Source organism: Saccostrea cucullata, unplaced genomic scaffold, assembly GCF_032062105.1.
Source record: "Saccostrea cucullata isolate Sc308-1 unplaced genomic scaffold, CSIRO_AGI_Scuc_v1 ctg1203, whole genome shotgun sequence".
Lineage (NCBI taxonomy): Eukaryota > Metazoa > Mollusca > Bivalvia > Ostreida > Ostreidae > Saccostrea > Saccostrea cuccullata.
Window position 1 is genome coordinate 92,026 of NW_026918177.1, and position 16,523 is coordinate 108,548.

At 32.6% G+C, this 16,523-nt stretch overlaps 3 protein-coding genes across 3 annotated transcripts; 2 read left to right on the plus strand and 1 right to left on the minus strand.

The window, feature by feature from the left end:
* Positions 1 to 2,407: 2,407 nt before the first annotated feature.
* On the plus strand, positions 2,408 to 6,359 carry LOC134258578 (uncharacterized). The gene is made up of 2 exons (XM_062741132.1): positions 2,408 to 3,176; positions 5,918 to 6,359. Exons 1-2 carry the CDS (start codon positions 2,474 to 2,476, stop codon positions 6,331 to 6,333), a joined length of 1,119 nt encoding a protein of 372 aa, XP_062597116.1. The 5' UTR covers positions 2,408 to 2,473; the 3' UTR covers positions 6,334 to 6,359.
* A 1,674-nt stretch (positions 6,360 to 8,033) lies between these two features.
* Positions 8,034 to 10,998, plus strand: LOC134258619 (multimerin-1-like). The gene is made up of 2 exons (XM_062741173.1): positions 8,034 to 8,823; positions 10,583 to 10,998. The coding sequence occupies exons 1-2, from the start codon at positions 8,034 to 8,036 to the stop codon at positions 10,996 to 10,998; spliced, it is 1,206 nt and encodes a 401-aa protein (XP_062597157.1).
* Positions 10,999 to 13,459: 2,461 nt separating this feature from the next.
* On the minus strand, positions 13,460 to 16,285 carry LOC134258630 (uncharacterized). Its single transcript, XM_062741182.1, has 8 exons — positions 16,193 to 16,285; positions 16,011 to 16,090; positions 15,858 to 15,921; positions 15,674 to 15,747; positions 15,506 to 15,572; positions 15,332 to 15,420; positions 14,945 to 15,008; positions 13,460 to 14,714 (listed from the first exon to the last, which is right to left on the minus strand). Exons 1-8 carry the CDS (start codon positions 16,207 to 16,209, stop codon positions 13,460 to 13,462), a joined length of 1,710 nt encoding a protein of 569 aa, XP_062597166.1. The 5' UTR covers positions 16,210 to 16,285.
* Between the last annotated feature and the right edge of the window lie 238 nt (positions 16,286 to 16,523).

The window sequence follows — 16,523 nt, forward strand, 5'->3', positions numbered from 1 at the left end:
TTATATTTAGCATTTCCCAGTTATATATTTATTTGACTACAACAATAAAAATTTTGTAGTTCGTGCATCTACATTTAGCGATAAGTTTTCAGAACCATTAGGATATCCCTCATACCAACTTATATTGGTAAACAATCACATTATTTGTACTTGTTTTTATTTTCTTCAAGGTATAGATTCAACCGTTGCTTTTACAGCCGGAGTTGGAGGCAGCGATAATAGGCATTTTCACCTGGACAAACTATTATATTCCCACAGGTTATCTACCAAGTGGGAGGTGGATATAACCCTTCAACAGAATATTTACTGCCCCAAAGGGTGGACTCTATCTGATATTCTGTACCAGTGTGGCAGATGCTTATGAAACCCTTTGGGCAAATATAATGCTTAATGGTTCAGTTAAGGCAGGAGTCATGGCATTGGTTGGAGCATCATCTATTAATATCAACCAATCAGCCTCTAATCTTGTTGTCCACCAGTTACAGGTGGGGGACAGAGTCTGGATAAAAGTATTCAGAGGTAGTAATCTGTACTCGAATTTTCCAGATACAACATTTTCTGTCCTCATGATTAATTGATTATTCTAATATCGTCTCTGGTGCAGGTTACTCCTACAAGTAAAATCCTTCCTACGCTCATTATACTAGAGTATATACCTCAGATGTTACGCGGCGCCAAGTCAAAAGTACTCGCCATGAACCTCTAGCATGGTGAAGAAGTGCACGGTATAAGAAAACCAAAATTTATTAGTTGTCAAATAAAATATGTATTTATGGAGAATTTTTATATTTTCAAATAAAAATCAAATGGAGAGAAATGAGTTTTTTTATTGTTGATTTATGGACAAATGAATATGTTATCAAATGAAATGTTTTAAAGAAAGATTCTCTTCAGCGAGATAAAGATTATGTGAACTTGTAACAGCGAAAACTGCTTACATACCGTAAAATTGTTGATATTAGACTGTATTAGTGCTATAATCTCGTACTATTGATTTCAATGCTTTAAACATAAATGAAATTTGTAAGTTTAAAACAAATTGCTGGGAAAAATGAACCAAACTGCCTTATAAATTCTCTTCAAGGTAGCAGGAACTTACTTTTGAGGTTCTGTAATAATTGACGAACTCCGAGTCAGCAACCCCGGATTTTCCCAAATATGACTTAGAAAATTTGCCCTTTCCTTACCACCGGTACAAAACAGTCCCGATTTTTTAAAACTGCGGGTACATTTACTTGTTTAAATAAAAAGACCAGAAGGAGAGGAAAATTGCTTGTATCAAAACCCGGCTCTGCTATAACATATGTATTACTCCATAAGGTCATCCTTAAAAAAATGTTTGTTTGGAATTGCCGCCTGAAGGGTTTCAGACACAGGAGGGAGGGAGGGAAATAATATTTTTTTTAATTGAAAATAAATTTTAAATTTTTGATAAAAATCTCAATAAACAGTATTAAATACATTTTCTGACTTTAAAAAAGTATCTACAATCATCAAAGAAACCTAATTTTGCAATAGATCTGACACTACATTTCAGTGTTTTGTATGGTGCATATGATAAGGAGTAAACAATTGATTAAAAATCTTCCTACTTTTGGTCAATAATTTTTTTTTTCAGGAGGGGGCATTTCAATGAGGCGGGAGGCAATTCCAAACAAACAATAAATTTATTTTGGCCTAAGTTATTGTGATGTATGCAGACTCTAGGCTGACCCTCTCTTCTCTAATCAATTTAAGATAACAAGAAAATGATAATTTTAATGTATTTTGTAATACCAGGGGAAGCATTTTTGCTCTCACAAAATATTCTAATACTACGTAAAAATAGATTTTAACAATCACTCGTAATTTCTAAGCATGGATTTAATTTATCATCACGCATTTTTATAGTTTACAACCAAAACAATAATAAAGAAACAATTTATATTTATTTGCTATGCACGTAAGTCGTTATTTTTTATCAGTTCATTTCTTTAAAAAGTAAAAATTAGGATTCACCTCACTATAAGCCTAAATTAAATTCAGTTAAGTGTTTCGCAGTAATTAAGTTTTACTGTATTTGTTTAATGCAAATTTGGGATTTCAACAAAGGCGACACATTTTACGTATCGTTATTGTATATAGTAATCTAATCTAACTAATAGTAAGGCTCAAAGTTTTACTTATACTCTCTTAAATTCAGATTCTGAACTAGTGGTAGTAACAGATCTCTGTGAATTCCAGACGAGGAATGTTCTCCTTAATAATAAATTGTAAAAACTCTCATTAACTTTTTAATCGATAGGTTCAAAATCAGTGCATCTTTTAAATGAGGGTCATGTTATCTTTTATATCAAATTCATGTTTGCGAAATTCTTCTGTTTCTAGTTACCGAGTAGATCTAAAAAAATTTATTCATAGATTTTTTTTAAATCCGACATCTTATTTGCAATATAAATTTCATGTACATTATCAGAAATAAAGTCCTTCAAAAATGGAGTGGACTGCTGGTATCGTGTTGATTCTTTCTTTTATTTCCCTTTCTGGTGCATTGCTCCATGGAAACTCCAATGTCTCTGTACCCTCAAATAAACATACTGATCCAGATGTGTATAAACAACTGCTTCACCTTGAGACAAATCTGGTGTCGGTTTATAAAGAAATGGCGACATTGAAAGAACAAAACCTGCAACAAAAGAAGACATCTGAAGAACAGCAACAATTGATTCATACGCTCAACCAGACAATTCAGAGTTTAAAAAGCGATAATGGAGTCTTGAAAGGCAAACTGGATAGTCTAAATTCTACCTGTCAATTCTGTCAACAAAATTATTCTAATGTCGACGATACCACAAAAGAACTAAAACTGCAGACTCTATCACTTGCAATTATGGAACTGAACAAAACTAGTTCGGAGGACATCCAAACATTAAGAAATATCATCAGAACTAGAGAACAGGAAGTACCGAAAAATATTACCTCTGTCGTCAACAGCCTTACAATGAATGATAGATATATATCGCTCTCCCTTTTGGATGTTCAAAATAACATTACAGCGCTAGGATCATCACTCCAACAACAGCAGAAGACACAAACGGAACAACATAAACTAACGCAGGCGGGAATTCAAAATCTAACTTTTTCACTAAATAATAGCACAACAAATCTGAGATCTTCTCTTTCCGACCTTAAAACACGTATGTATGCAAAAGCGCTACTATTTATGCAACTATAAAGCTTAATTTCTTATATAATGTAAAAACTTGCTGGTATATTCCTGACTTTATGTTTTAACAACCCTACCAACGAAAATAACTAACAATTACATCTATATTTAGCGATAAGACTTGCAATAAAGAAGATGGGGGGAACAAGGCGGGCAGAATGCCTATAGCGTCCGATATTGAGAAATCGTATTCAATATGTGAATTGAGTATTTCAATTAACTTCTTATTATTGAAATTTTTGAAATTATAAGAAAAAAATCTTTTCTGAGAAAAAAAAAATCTCTTAAAAAAATTCTTTCATAAAAATAAATAGATGGTATTCGTGGGCTTCGAACCCAAGCAATAAAAATCCGACGTATCAATAGCAGCTAACGCGTTAACCACTATATGCTACATCACTCGTGGTGATTTTGGGCATTTAAATCATGTTTGTGATAGAATAAAGCGCATTGAAGTGGTAAAATTTTCCATTTGGGTGAAACGTTCTGAGCCATGCTTTGACCGTCAATTATAACATAACGACACGCCCATTTCTTTAGAAACGAAAAAGAAATATTCGTCGTAATGTTTTAGGGCACCCCACTTTCCGCGACAAGCAACTTGAGTTACACTAAATTGAAGATTTTTAAATAAAAAAAAACTATATAGAGAGTCCCCGCTTTTGTAAAACACGCATTGCAACGAATTTGTACATAAATATGATTATATTATGTTTATAGGAGTTAGCATAACACATGTATCGGTCGAACACGTGCTTACTCGGTGTTTATGCAGACCGTCAATTTGATTGGCTACTATATTTATGGAATACCTGTTCTACAGGTATTCGATTGAATCATTTGACCGATTTTTCTTTTCTAAAGAAATGGGCGTGTCTTAAGATAGCTCAAAACGTTCCATCCAAACGGAAAATTTTACCACTTCAATGCGCTTCATTGTATGACCCGCGACTTAATGGACTTGAAGTATTTCTCAGAAAGATGCGAATGTTGTGTCATAAAAGTGTACTTTTAAGGTATAGTGGGTCTTCGCTCCATGTTTTTGTAAACCAAAAAATGTGTATTTTATTGCAAACTTTTAGGATCATCTTTCAAAAAAATGGAGCGAAGACCCACTCGTATTGAAAAATTTTGTTAAACTACGAGAAAATGATCGTTTTTGTTCTTTTTAGTGTGTGTAAGCTTTTTCATAGGCAAATATTTTCTGTTTTTGTGAGATTTTTGTAAATTGTAGAGATTTTACATAAAGAATGCTTTAATATTAAATGAAATTTCAAATATAATTTGGATTTAATTGAGATTAAAATTTTCACTTCTTATCTATCGCACTATAGGCACTTCGCCGGCCTTACCCTCCCCCCCCCCTTCATCTTCTTTTCAGAATTGCTAGAAAATCCTTAATAAACAATGCTGCTTAAAAAGAAATTTCATGGTGCCATACATCTTTTGTAAAATGTTGTAGTCTCTGGTTGAACAGCATAAGACTCTTTAATCACCTTTATTACCAGAGGATTACTCTGAAAAACGGAAAGTGTCGAACACTTTTGTAAACGATCTTCAAAAATGATTTTAAAAAGTATCTATATGAGGGCCGTTCCAAAATTACGCGGAATTGTTGCACAGAAAAAAATATTTGACGACATTCTCAGTCATGGGGCAAAATGTCACACATAATATAAAAGAATCTTTACTTATATGGTCTTCAAATTTCATATTAAAATGTTGTTATTAATTGATATCAATTTTGGTTGATTTATCAGGACATATTATTAAGTCATGGAGCAGCTAAATCTTCGACGTCACGGACATTCTAAAAATAACATGAACTTGCATGTTCTCAACATTTTCCCAAGAGTTCATGTACAGTTTTACCTACGTTATCTACTCAACATCCATACACCATTTCTTGTTAAGCTTTAACTCTATTAAAAATAGTAAAGCATTTTTTTTATGTTTTGAAACTAAAATCTGCAGGTATTTATGGAATAAAGTGTGATTGGTCACTCTCAATTACGTTCTTTACAGTCCTGATTATAAAGTTTTCGTTGATTATCTTCCAGTCCTCCCGTATAGCCTTTTTATAGAGGTCTAACGGTCTAAAATTCCAATTTGCTATTTGTAAACAAATGTCCCGAATACCCTGGTTTACTACACGTTTTATTATGCATATTTTGGATATATGTTGGCGATATCTCGAGCATTTCACATAATTTAACAAAAGTTTGGTGCTCCGTCAATTCAGGAGACGTCATTTTCACAGTCGTTTTCACAGGAATTGCATCGGAGAAAAATCACTTTATTTCTGTCAGTACTTCAAATATCAAGTCAGAAATCTAAATACATATTAATAGAGCAATATAAAGATACATTTTTGAAAAATTGTCGAAAAATATCGCAAATTATAGAAAATTAATGAGTAAAATTTTAGATTCCGCATGCTTTTATTTTAAATTTTTTGTCGTGCTCTGTACCTCTCCATCGGTGATATCAACAAAGATGAATTTTCAAAATACAGAAATTTTGCCCCCTAAATTTATTGAAATCTTTAAGATACATATTTCTGTGAAATTTTATAACTATATGACGTCTGTAAGAGTAAATATTAGCAGAGTCCGCGTAATTTTGGACGGCCCTCGCATTAGTAAATTAAACAATTTTCCTGTTACGTTTCACTTTAATTGGTAATCGATTGTATTTTTTTTCTTTTTCAAGGTCTAGAGACAACCGTTGCTTTTACAGCTGGGGTCGGATCCGGTGATAACAAAGTATTTTCTCCTGGACAAACAGTTATTTTCAGGCAAGTTATCTACCAGGTGGGAGGAGGATATAACCCTACAACAGGAATATTTACCGCCCCGAAGGCTGGACTGTATCTTATATTCTGTACTAATGTGGCAGCATACCATGAAACTTTCTGGACGAAAATAATGATTAATGGTTCAGGAAAGGCAGGAGTCATGGCTTATCTGAATGGGTCTGTTACTGTCTACCTGTCAGCCTCCAACTTTGTTGTCCACCAGTTACAGGTTGGAGACAGGGTCTGGATAGAAGTAATCAGTGGAAATCATCTGTACTCATCTTATTCAGATACAACATTTTCTCTCATCATGATCAATGGATCATTGTAATATCGTTTCTGGTGCAGTATATAAGATAACCAGAAGTAAACATTTTTCGAATAAAATTTATTTGTATTTGTCAATTATGTCAAATATTTTCATATGAAAATTAAATGGAAAGAAACGAGTTTTTTTTACTAATATATACAAATGGATATGTTATCAACTGATATGTTTTAAAGAATGATTCTTTTCAGTGCGATAATATTGTGTAAACCTGTAACAACTAAATATGCATATAATACTGCTATATGTAGAAACGAACAGTATTCAAGATTAAAAGTTCATAAAACAATACGAGACAGCAGCAGAGCAAACACAGACCCCCAAAACATCAAAGGGGAGATCAGGTGCCATGGAGGAGCGAGCATCCCCTGCCGACCGGTCACATCCGCCGTGTGCTCCTTGTCATGAGCGGGAAATAACGGAAAAATCCGTCGTCAATTCAGTGTATAATAATGGACTAACAATTAGTATGAAAAATGTCAGTCAGCATTTGACTCAATGATAAATTGTATTTGCTGACAAGGTTATTGTATCGACCATAGAACTTACGAAATGATGACTTTGAACAAGACTGCTGATATTCTTGTTTCACCAACTTATTTGTCAATAATTTACCTCGTTTTAGAAATTGTTCATACGTAGAGCATTCCCGCCTACATTTTCCACCCTTTTAATTCAATATAAATGGCAATTTGGCCATAAAATCTTTGTTTAATACAAAGAACAGTTCAATGGTAATTGATGAATTGTCAAAATACCAGCGCTAAATAGTAAATCATCCATAATTCCAGTTGTTGAAAAAAGAGGGGTAGACGACATTTTCCATTGAAATCGAACTTTCAAAGCATCATCATATTTTAGAATAGCCTAGTCTTGGATATAATAAAATATTTCTAATATCTTTTCTTATGTTTTAGGCAAATAAATAAACCATAAATATATAAATAAAATATAATGTTTCAGTTGTAAATCGCTTTGAAATTAGTGGAAAATAAGCGTTTTTGTCATTTTTTGTCAATAAACATATCCCCCCCCCCCCTCATGACAAGCAAAAAGATTTGGTATGAATTTGTGAAATAACAGTTCATATTACTTTAAAAAAAAAATTGTGTCACTGGGTATGTTTTAAAAATATTTTCCGTTAATTTCTATAGTGAAAAACACAAGTTTTACCAGTCTTAGAGTTATCTCTCTTTGTTTTCCCAAATAAGTAATGTTTTATGAAAATTCATATAATTATCTATTAAAAAAATATTTAAAAAATCATCGAATATGTTAACTTTTGAAAATTAACTTGGAGGTAGGCGGGAGAACAATGCTTTCGTTTGCACTTCTTTTCTCTAATTTCGTCATGGATTGCTTCATCAACGAATCGATCAGTTAAAGTTGAATGTATATCTGTTTTTACATGAGCATTTTAAAATATTATTTTCAAATTGACTGCTAATTAAATGAACATCAATTTTTTTTAATTGCCATGTGAATAACCACCGATCCCACGGAATGTTTTATCCTGTACATATTCTTTATTCAAGATGATCTTCAGGTTGTCTTTTCAAATCAAACTGATTATGCCTTGCTAAATTCTTCTGTTTCTAGTTAGTTTAGGATTTTAAAATTAATTTATACTCTTTTTTACTGTGTTATCTTACTTGTAAAGAACTTGCTTGCGTTATTCATGTATCTCAAAAAGTCGATCAACTATGGCATGGCTTACAGGCATTGTGTTGATCCTATCTATTATTTCATTTTCTGGAGCATTGCTTCATGGAAACTCGAATACTTCTGCATCTTCTAACGTACATACCGATCTTGATGTGTACAAGCAACTTCTTCATCTTGAAACAACTTTAAATTCAGTTTATAAGGAAATGACAGCATTGAAAGAACAAAATCTGCAACAACAGAAAACCTTTGAAGAACAGCATCGACAACAACAGAAATTAATAGAGTCGCTGAACAACACGATTCAGCACCTAGAAGCTTCATTTCAAGAAGTTAAAAGTGAAAACGGTATATTGAAAGATAAACTACTCAGCCTGAATTCTACTTTCTATCGACAAAATTATTCTAATGTCGATGATATCACAAAAGAACTAAAACTACAGACACAGAATCTATCACTTGCAATTATGGAATTGAACAAATCTAGTTCGGAGGACATCCAAACATTAAGAAATATTTTTCAAAGGAGAGAGCAGGAAGTGCCGAAAAATATAACCTCTGTCGTTAATACCCTTAAAATGAATGATAGATATATATCCCTCTCCTTTTTGGATGTTCAAAATAATATCACAGCGCTAGGACTGTTACTACAACAACAACAGAAAACACAAACGGAACAACATAAACTAACGCAGGCGGGAATACAAAATCTCACTTATTCACTGAACAACAGCACAGCAATAACGCAGGCAGGAATTCAAAATCTCACTTTTTTATTGAACAGCAGTACGACAAAATTAAGTTCTTCTCTTTCCGATCTTAAAACACGTATGTATGCAAAGGCGTTACTTTAATATCTATAATATTTTCAAGTTTAATTTTTATGCCCACGTATACGAAGTTTCGGGGGTATATAGTTTTTGTCGTTTGTATTCCTTGTGACAAGACCTTTCTTTGGGTACCACCAAATTTGACCTTTGACCTTGGAATTTGACCCACTTTTAAATGAAAATTTTAAACTTTTACTTTGGTCATATCTTTTGAACAGTAGACACCAGGACATTTAAACTTCATATATATATATTATTTGTTGAAAGACCTTTCATTAGATACCAACAACCTTGACCCTTTGACCTAGACCTTATAGATTTCCCTTCTTGTGAAAAAACATTAACCTTTAACATTTAAAGGGTTGGTGGAGCTAGTGCTTTCATACTTTACATATTTAATATTTGTGACAAGACCTTTGATTTGATAATGAAAACTTTGACCCTTTACCCTGACCTTGGAGTTTGACCTTTCTTTTTAAAAAAAGTTTAATCTTGTCCATGACTTCTGAACGGTTAAGGATAAGGCTTCCATACTTTACATATGTATTCTATGTGGCAAGATCTTTCATTGGATACCAATTACCTTGACCTTTTGACCATGACCTTGAAGATTTTTGTACTTATTGAAAAAAAACTTAACTTTGGCATACTTTAAAATTTCACAATTGTTTTCCAGTGAGAATACCCTACGTTTGGTACTAATTAATTAAATTTGCATTAAGAAAAGTTTAATCTTTGCTATGTTGCCATATGGGGGCATCAGTGTTTCACAAACACGTCTTGTTTATATAATTTATAATAATCTTGCTAGTATTTATTCCCGACAATATATTTATGCTGAGTTTTCCCAGATTTAAACAACTCTGCCAACAAAAAATAAGTACAATGTAACAGTATAACATCTATATTCAACGATAAGACTTACAATAAGTTTTCAGAATTATCAAAGCAATATGAGCTGCAACTTTGAAGTCGGAATTTTTTTATTGCAAAATTGTAAATAACTAATTCAAAGACAGAAAAAATAACGTTAATAAACTTCTGTTCATTTGTGCGATGGAAGAACTATTTATAAGCTTTGGTTGAATCAAAATTACATTATTGTCATCCTGTACAATAATGATTTCTTATATAAAACTGTATATGGGGTTGTACTGTTGATCACTAAATTTCGTGACACCTTATTTGCGCTAGATAGGCATTGCCTCTTTATGAGCAAGACAAAATTTTCACGAATTATAGTGATTGCTTTTAATTATATAATCCATAGAAATACTAATATACGCGAGAATCGTATTTTCACGAGCACTTTGTCTCGCGAAATTACGTGAAAATAAAGTTCTAGCAAATAAAAAGTGATTTACAGTATAAAAAAGTCTTACTTCTGCTTTATTTTAGTCGAATTGATCGTAAAGGTTTAAGTTGCGTACAAATTAATCATAATAACAGATTTTAACAGCAAAATAGAATTTTCAAAAATGCAGCTCATATTGCTTTAAAATATCCCTCAAATACAATGTTTAATACTTAAACAGAAATGTCATGGTGCCATACAAGCTTCGTAAAGTATTGCCATTTTAAAACTTTGGAATTACCTCAATGTAAAGAGAGGATCACTCTGAAACTGAAGGTGTCGTACAATTTTGTAGATGATTTTAAAATTATTTTGAATTGTATATTACGCAATATTTCTATGAAGTTTTACTTTAGTTGGTAATAAATTGTTTTTTTGTTTTGTTTTTTTTTTTTTCTTAAAGGTTTTGAGACAAGCGTTGCTTTTACAGCGGGAGTAAGATCCAGTGATACTCAAGTATTTTCGCCTGGACAAACTGTTATATTCAAACAGATTATCTACCAAGTGGGAGGAGGATATAACCCTACAACAGGAGTGTTTACTGTCCCAAAGACTGGACTGTATCTTATATTCTGTACTAATGTGGCATATTACAAAGAAACTTTCTGGACGAAAATAATGATAAATGGATCGGTTAAGGCAGGAGTCATGGCTTATTTGAATGGGTCTCTTACTGTCTACCTCTCTGCCTCCAACCTTGTTGTCCACCAGTTACAGGTGGGGGACAGGGTCTGGATACAAGTAGACACAGGTACTCACCTGTATTCATATATTCCAGATACAACCTTTTCTGCGGTCATGATTAATGGATCAGTCTAACATCGTCATTGATGCATGGTATAAAAAACAGAGGTGAAAAGTGGTCTAATAAAATTTGTAATTGTATATTATCTTAAATATTTTCACCAAAAAAAAATTAAATGGAGAGAAACGAGTTTTGTTTTTTGATTTTAATTTATACAAATGAATACTAGTATTTTATCAAATGGTATGATTTAGGGTAGTCTGATCCTCAGAGAAATTCAGGTGTAGAATCTTTGAAAATGTCTTTAAATTCTCAAAGTACTGTGTATTATCCCACAGTAATTCCTCAAACTTCATATAAAGTTGATCACATTACACAGGAAAAATTACTAGTATATAGGTCCCTTGACATTTTCTAATTCAAAATTAATCAATATCTACATTTTAGAATGAATTATCATAAGTTACCAGACAGAAGAAAATTGCATTATTTTTATAGTCATATAATTACTTATACTTACTTAAGTTTCTTCTGTTTACTTCAATCATTTCATAATGCGAGGGGTAAAAAGCCTTTTCTATCAATGCAAAATGCCATAAACAACTTCTAATTTCATATCATGCTTATTAACATTCGATATCTAAGGCTAGGTTGGAGAAAACTCAGTTTCTTTAAATATATAGTTTAAAAGACCGTATCTAAGAACTTAAAAAACAATGAATTACACAGAGATGCATAAAATGAAAAATGTTGCATGAAAAGATTACAATTTCAAGCTTTATCTTTTATAAAATGCCTTTTGAATTGAACTATAAAAATATAGATTAAAGAGTTATCCTTCCTGGCGGAGGATCGGATACCCTTGAACCATGATTCTCTTCAGTGCGATAAAGATTGCGTGAACATGCAACAGCAAAATATGCTTATAATATTTTGATATACTCAGGGACCTATATACTAGCATAGTAATATGGTAACCTAGTATATAGGTCCTTGATATACTATATACACTGCAGAAGTATTATAATCTCATACTTTTGAGTTCAATTCTTTATACTTAAATGAAATTTGTATGCTTAATAATAGACATTTTGGAAATAAATGAACCAAGCTACTTGAAAATTCCTTTTAAGGTTGAGGAATTTATCCATGAGGCTCTGTAATACATGTTGTTAACAACGCTTAGATTTCTCAAATATAAGTTGTCTCAGAAATTTTGCGTTTTTATTGCATGTAAAAATTGAGGCTCCTAAATCATTGTTTTCCCTTGAACTCGGACTTATTTTGAGATTTTAGTTAAACGTGTTTGCCGCCAACTTATTTGAAGATCTGGTCAATAAAGGCATCTGAGAATATCCAAATATTAGTAAAGAGTAGCCGCAAGTATCCTAAACTAACGTTTCACAGGTATATTGTAAAACTATTGTTACAAAAGATTACACCCGATGGTATAAAAACAAAAATTTCACAATTGTTATGTAACAATGAGCGGGTTTGTTGAAATCCGTGGGAAAATCAACTTATTTTTCAGTAGCCAATGGAAAGATTGATCGTACTTGAAGCATGTTCTTGAGTATCGAATATGTTAGGAGATATAAAAACCATATGCAGATGATGTACTTCGTAAATGAGGAAAATAACCATTGAAAAAGCTGAAGCCGTCTTGCTTGTCAAATAATTTAGGCCCAACTGTAAGTTGCCATTTGTCGTCTTTAGTCAGGAAAACTTCATAATATGAAAGGATGGTGACAGACTCTGTGGTGTCATTGAATCGCCATCTTCAGTTCATTCCATCAATTAAAAAATAACTAAAATTCGTTGACATAATTAAAATTGATGATTTTATTTGGTATAATAAGCGCGTGCATTTATGGATTGAAGAAGCAACTGATCGTTATGACATAACATCTAGAATAGAGGCGGGGGTAATATTAAATTATTTGAGTAATTAATATGGGCATAAACTTTGTTGAGTGTTTTCAACACGGATAAGGCAAAAGGTACCTACGACCAATGATACATTGATACTGATTGACCTTTTTCTTTCAAACAATTTGTTTAATTCTCAAACATCTCTCACAGTTAATACTAATTAACGATATCAATACACTGTATTTCTTTTAAATATTTATCTTTTTAAAGTTACTACTATAATATATATAGGAGAATTCATTAAAACAAATCTTTTGTATTATTTTTTTAAATGTTCCATGAACATACATGTATGTCCACTGAAAACAAGTGTACTCTGCAATTTGGAAGAATTCTGTCTTTCTTTCTCGGTGTTCCGTCTTCACTGGGAGGGATACTCCATTTTGTACTGTTTTATAGCGCTATAATATTATTTTAAATTTGTGTGTTCATGGCAAATAACATTCAGTACAGTGAACTTGGTACGAGAGAATTCAGAACAACAGTACGTTGTATTACTGGAGAATGTTTTTGAAATTGATACAGAATTTTTACAATCATTTTTTTTTAGATGTGTAAACGTTCCAAACAGCAGCAACCTTTGTGCCTGGCTAATATCCTTTTCTACTGAAGACCATGTCGTCTGCCACTAGGAATTCTGTTTTTGTTATGTTTCTTTTTAACCTCTTTGGTACCCGTTGCAGTTTCCTCTACATATGCTAACCCCTTTTCCTTGTAATGACCTTCATCCCTATCAGAAGTGAGTTGCTCTTTAGACATTTTCTTCTGGTTGGCTGGCGTATTGTTGTCACTGTGCTCAATAATTAAAATATTGTATGAATTTGTTTTGCCGATGGACATCAGAGGCCGTTTTTGTTTTGGGACCTGGAAACATTTTCGGATCTCTTTTGATGACTTTGGGATGCTCAATAATGGAGGAAGTATTTTAGGGGATGCTAGAGTGCGTGTTGTCGTTTTCTTCTCATATACTGCCTGTCCATATATTGGTGGTAACTTACATGTCGTCTGGTTTGGATCTGACGCACTAGAACATGTTTCCAGGCGGGTCTGCTTTTTGGCGGTTTGGATTTCTGGCATTTTGCAGACACTTTTGCTTTGATGTAAAAAATGGTTTACTTCAGATTTCATTGGTAGACACGACTGAATTTGTGGAAGTTTAACTCCGTTGTGAAGTCCGTTTACAGAGTGTGAAAAAAATGGTGGTGAATCAGAACTTCCGCTTGATCCATGGATTTGCAAATGTGAACATCCATCATTAAGAGCGAAATCTTTTCCTTGGCTTAAAAGTCCGCTTTGACTTTCTTTGTGGGCTTTCTCTGATATGATGTCACTGACTTTGGGTTTTCTGAAAATCTTTTCAATTTCCTGAAGTAGCCCCATTCCGTTTTGGCTTTGTTCTTTTCTACTTGCATATGCATGATTCTTTTCAGCAGCTTTTCTTATCTCACTTTCATCATGCAGTTTCTTTTTGCTACCCATGCATACAAAGTTTTGCTGGTTAACCGCTGGTAGGTCCACACGCTCCACGTTTCCTTGTGGGAACAAATTTTCTTTTCTTTGAATGTTTTCTTCCTCCATTCCTGAAGATCTGTAACATCGCATTCGTTCTCGACAAATTTCTCGGATATGTCCAGAGAGTTCATCAACTGACAGAGAGACTTCTGGACCATGAGAGCTCAGGTCAGACTTCATCTGTTCACAAATATTTTTCAGTTTGACGCATTCTTCCTGAAGAGTTGAAAGTTTCTCCTCCGCAAACTTCTGCCAGCATACTCCATCGTCTTCTTTATATCCCAGCAATTCCTTTTCAAGACTTCTTTTTTCGTGGATATTTTCACTGCAGAGATTAACCCAGTGTCTACAATAGAATCCAAATCAAAATTGATATACATTTACATCACACTAGCTATTTGGTATATATATATATATATATATGTCAAAACCTAAGTCCCCATCCTATTTTCCTGATAATAGAAATCGTTTCGAAAAATGTCGTACTGAAAATAGGTCTATTTTTTATGTCTTTTTTACAGGCTTATGGAGATGGGATATACATTGATATAACTCACAGAATATAATTAATCTTACCGTAATAGTGTGTCATTTTGTATCTTTCTAACGGCATCGGGGGTGGATTTTCTTGGTATTCCAGCTGCAGTTAGAAATACATGTACAGTGAAACTATCTAATATGGCATCGGAATAGAATGCACAAGGGTAATATTTGTCAAATCAGGGGTGTAGGGAAAGGATTTAAGAAAAAGTGGCAAAGTATAAAGTGAATCGGTATTTAAGAGTGATTCCATGTTAGCCCGTTTTACACAACTGTTTGCCCACACGTTCAATCTTGACTCAGTACGTTTTCTTGTCAACAATCGATTCTTAGAAGCAACATCTTAAATCATCGATTATATATATTTTTTATTCAATTGAATCCATGTGTTGATTAAATCTCAATTTAAATGATTTTAATTACCCTCATTAGACAAGAAATATCTCAGCTTAATCATTGTGTCATCATACACTTTATCTTCTGGAATAACGTCTAATTCTTCTCTGACAAAGCTAAAATAAATTCATCATCATTCAATTTAATTAACAGAGAAAGAAAGAGAGAGAAAATTGTGAAGGGATTATTATTACACTGTACCTAGAAAGCTGAATGTCGAGCTCAGCAGAAGAGTGGCCCATCATCTTTGAAGTGGATGACTTATTTCCTACAATATAATACATGCAAACTGTGCTAAAACATGCAATTGCAACTTAAATTTGACAAAACATAAAATCACGTCCTTGAAAAAATAAGTACAACACTTACCGTTATCGGATTTAATTTCAATCTGCATTCCAGGTTCAGCCTCATAATTTTCATCCTCGCATATTGTATAAAGGCTAAAAAAAAAAGAAAGAAAAGAAACGTGTTACTATTATCAAACAGTAATGACTCCACTTTGAAAAATGAATAATATATGTCTTAAAAATTGAAAGAGTGGGAAATATACCCAGAACTGTTGAAGTTTCTCTGTTTCTCGCATTCGGTCGTGTCTGCTAAAAGTACTGAATGTCCTAAATGGATACGAATGATTTTTTTAAACAAAACTCTAAAATGCAATTCGTATAAATATCAGTACACATAATGAAAGATGTAAATATACCATTATCCAGCATCTTGAAATATCTTTGGTGAATTTCCTCTTCATCTTCGTATATTCTTTCTTCACAGATCGTCGGAAGTCTAAAAATATCCAAACACACCCACAGTTGAATTATATGTATATCAATAAATAAATAATAATTGCTATCAATGATTAAAAAAACTATTGTATATAATACTTACGAATAGCTAAAATCCATGATTTCTACGTCTACAGAATCAATGTCAATCCATTGTGACGTCACAAATACAATGACGTAACAATGCTACAAGGAACATTATAATTCTGGATGGATGCCGTGCATTGTTAAAATTTCCGTATTTTTTCTACACGTTTTTTTTTTAATTAAAAAAAACTGTATCATAAAATTAAATTGCATATCATATATATATTAATAGTTTAAATAAATAATTCTTTTTCAATACTATAGTAGCACTCATGCACTTGCATATGAAAACGGTAGAAAAAGAGAAAATATGTAAACTTCCAGTTTCACATAATTTAGGTTATATT

Excerpts from the sequence above, each read along its gene's own strand:
- LOC134258578 (XM_062741132.1), top strand. The coding sequence starts at position 2,474 with ATGGAGTGGACTGCTGGTATCGTGTTGATTCTTTCTTTTATTTCCCTT. Across the intron at positions 3,177-5,917 it reads TCTTTCCGACCTTAAAACAC|GTCTAGAGACAACCGTTGCT; the intron begins GTATGTATGCAA and ends TTCTTTTTCAAG.
- LOC134258619 (XM_062741173.1), top strand. The coding sequence starts at position 8,034 with ATGGCATGGCTTACAGGCATTGTGTTGATCCTATCTATTATTTCATTT. Across the intron at positions 8,824-10,582 it reads TCTTTCCGATCTTAAAACAC|GTTTTGAGACAAGCGTTGCT; the intron begins GTATGTATGCAA and ends TTTTTCTTAAAG.
- LOC134258630 (XM_062741182.1), bottom strand. Across the intron at positions 15,573-15,673 it reads TGAAATTAAATCCGATAACG|GAAATAAGTCATCCACTTCA; the intron begins GTAAGTGTTGTA and ends ATTATATTGTAG. Across the intron at positions 15,009-15,331 it reads ATATTTCTTGTCTAATGAGG|CTGGAATACCAAGAAAATCC; the intron begins GTAATTAAAATC and ends TTCTAACTGCAG.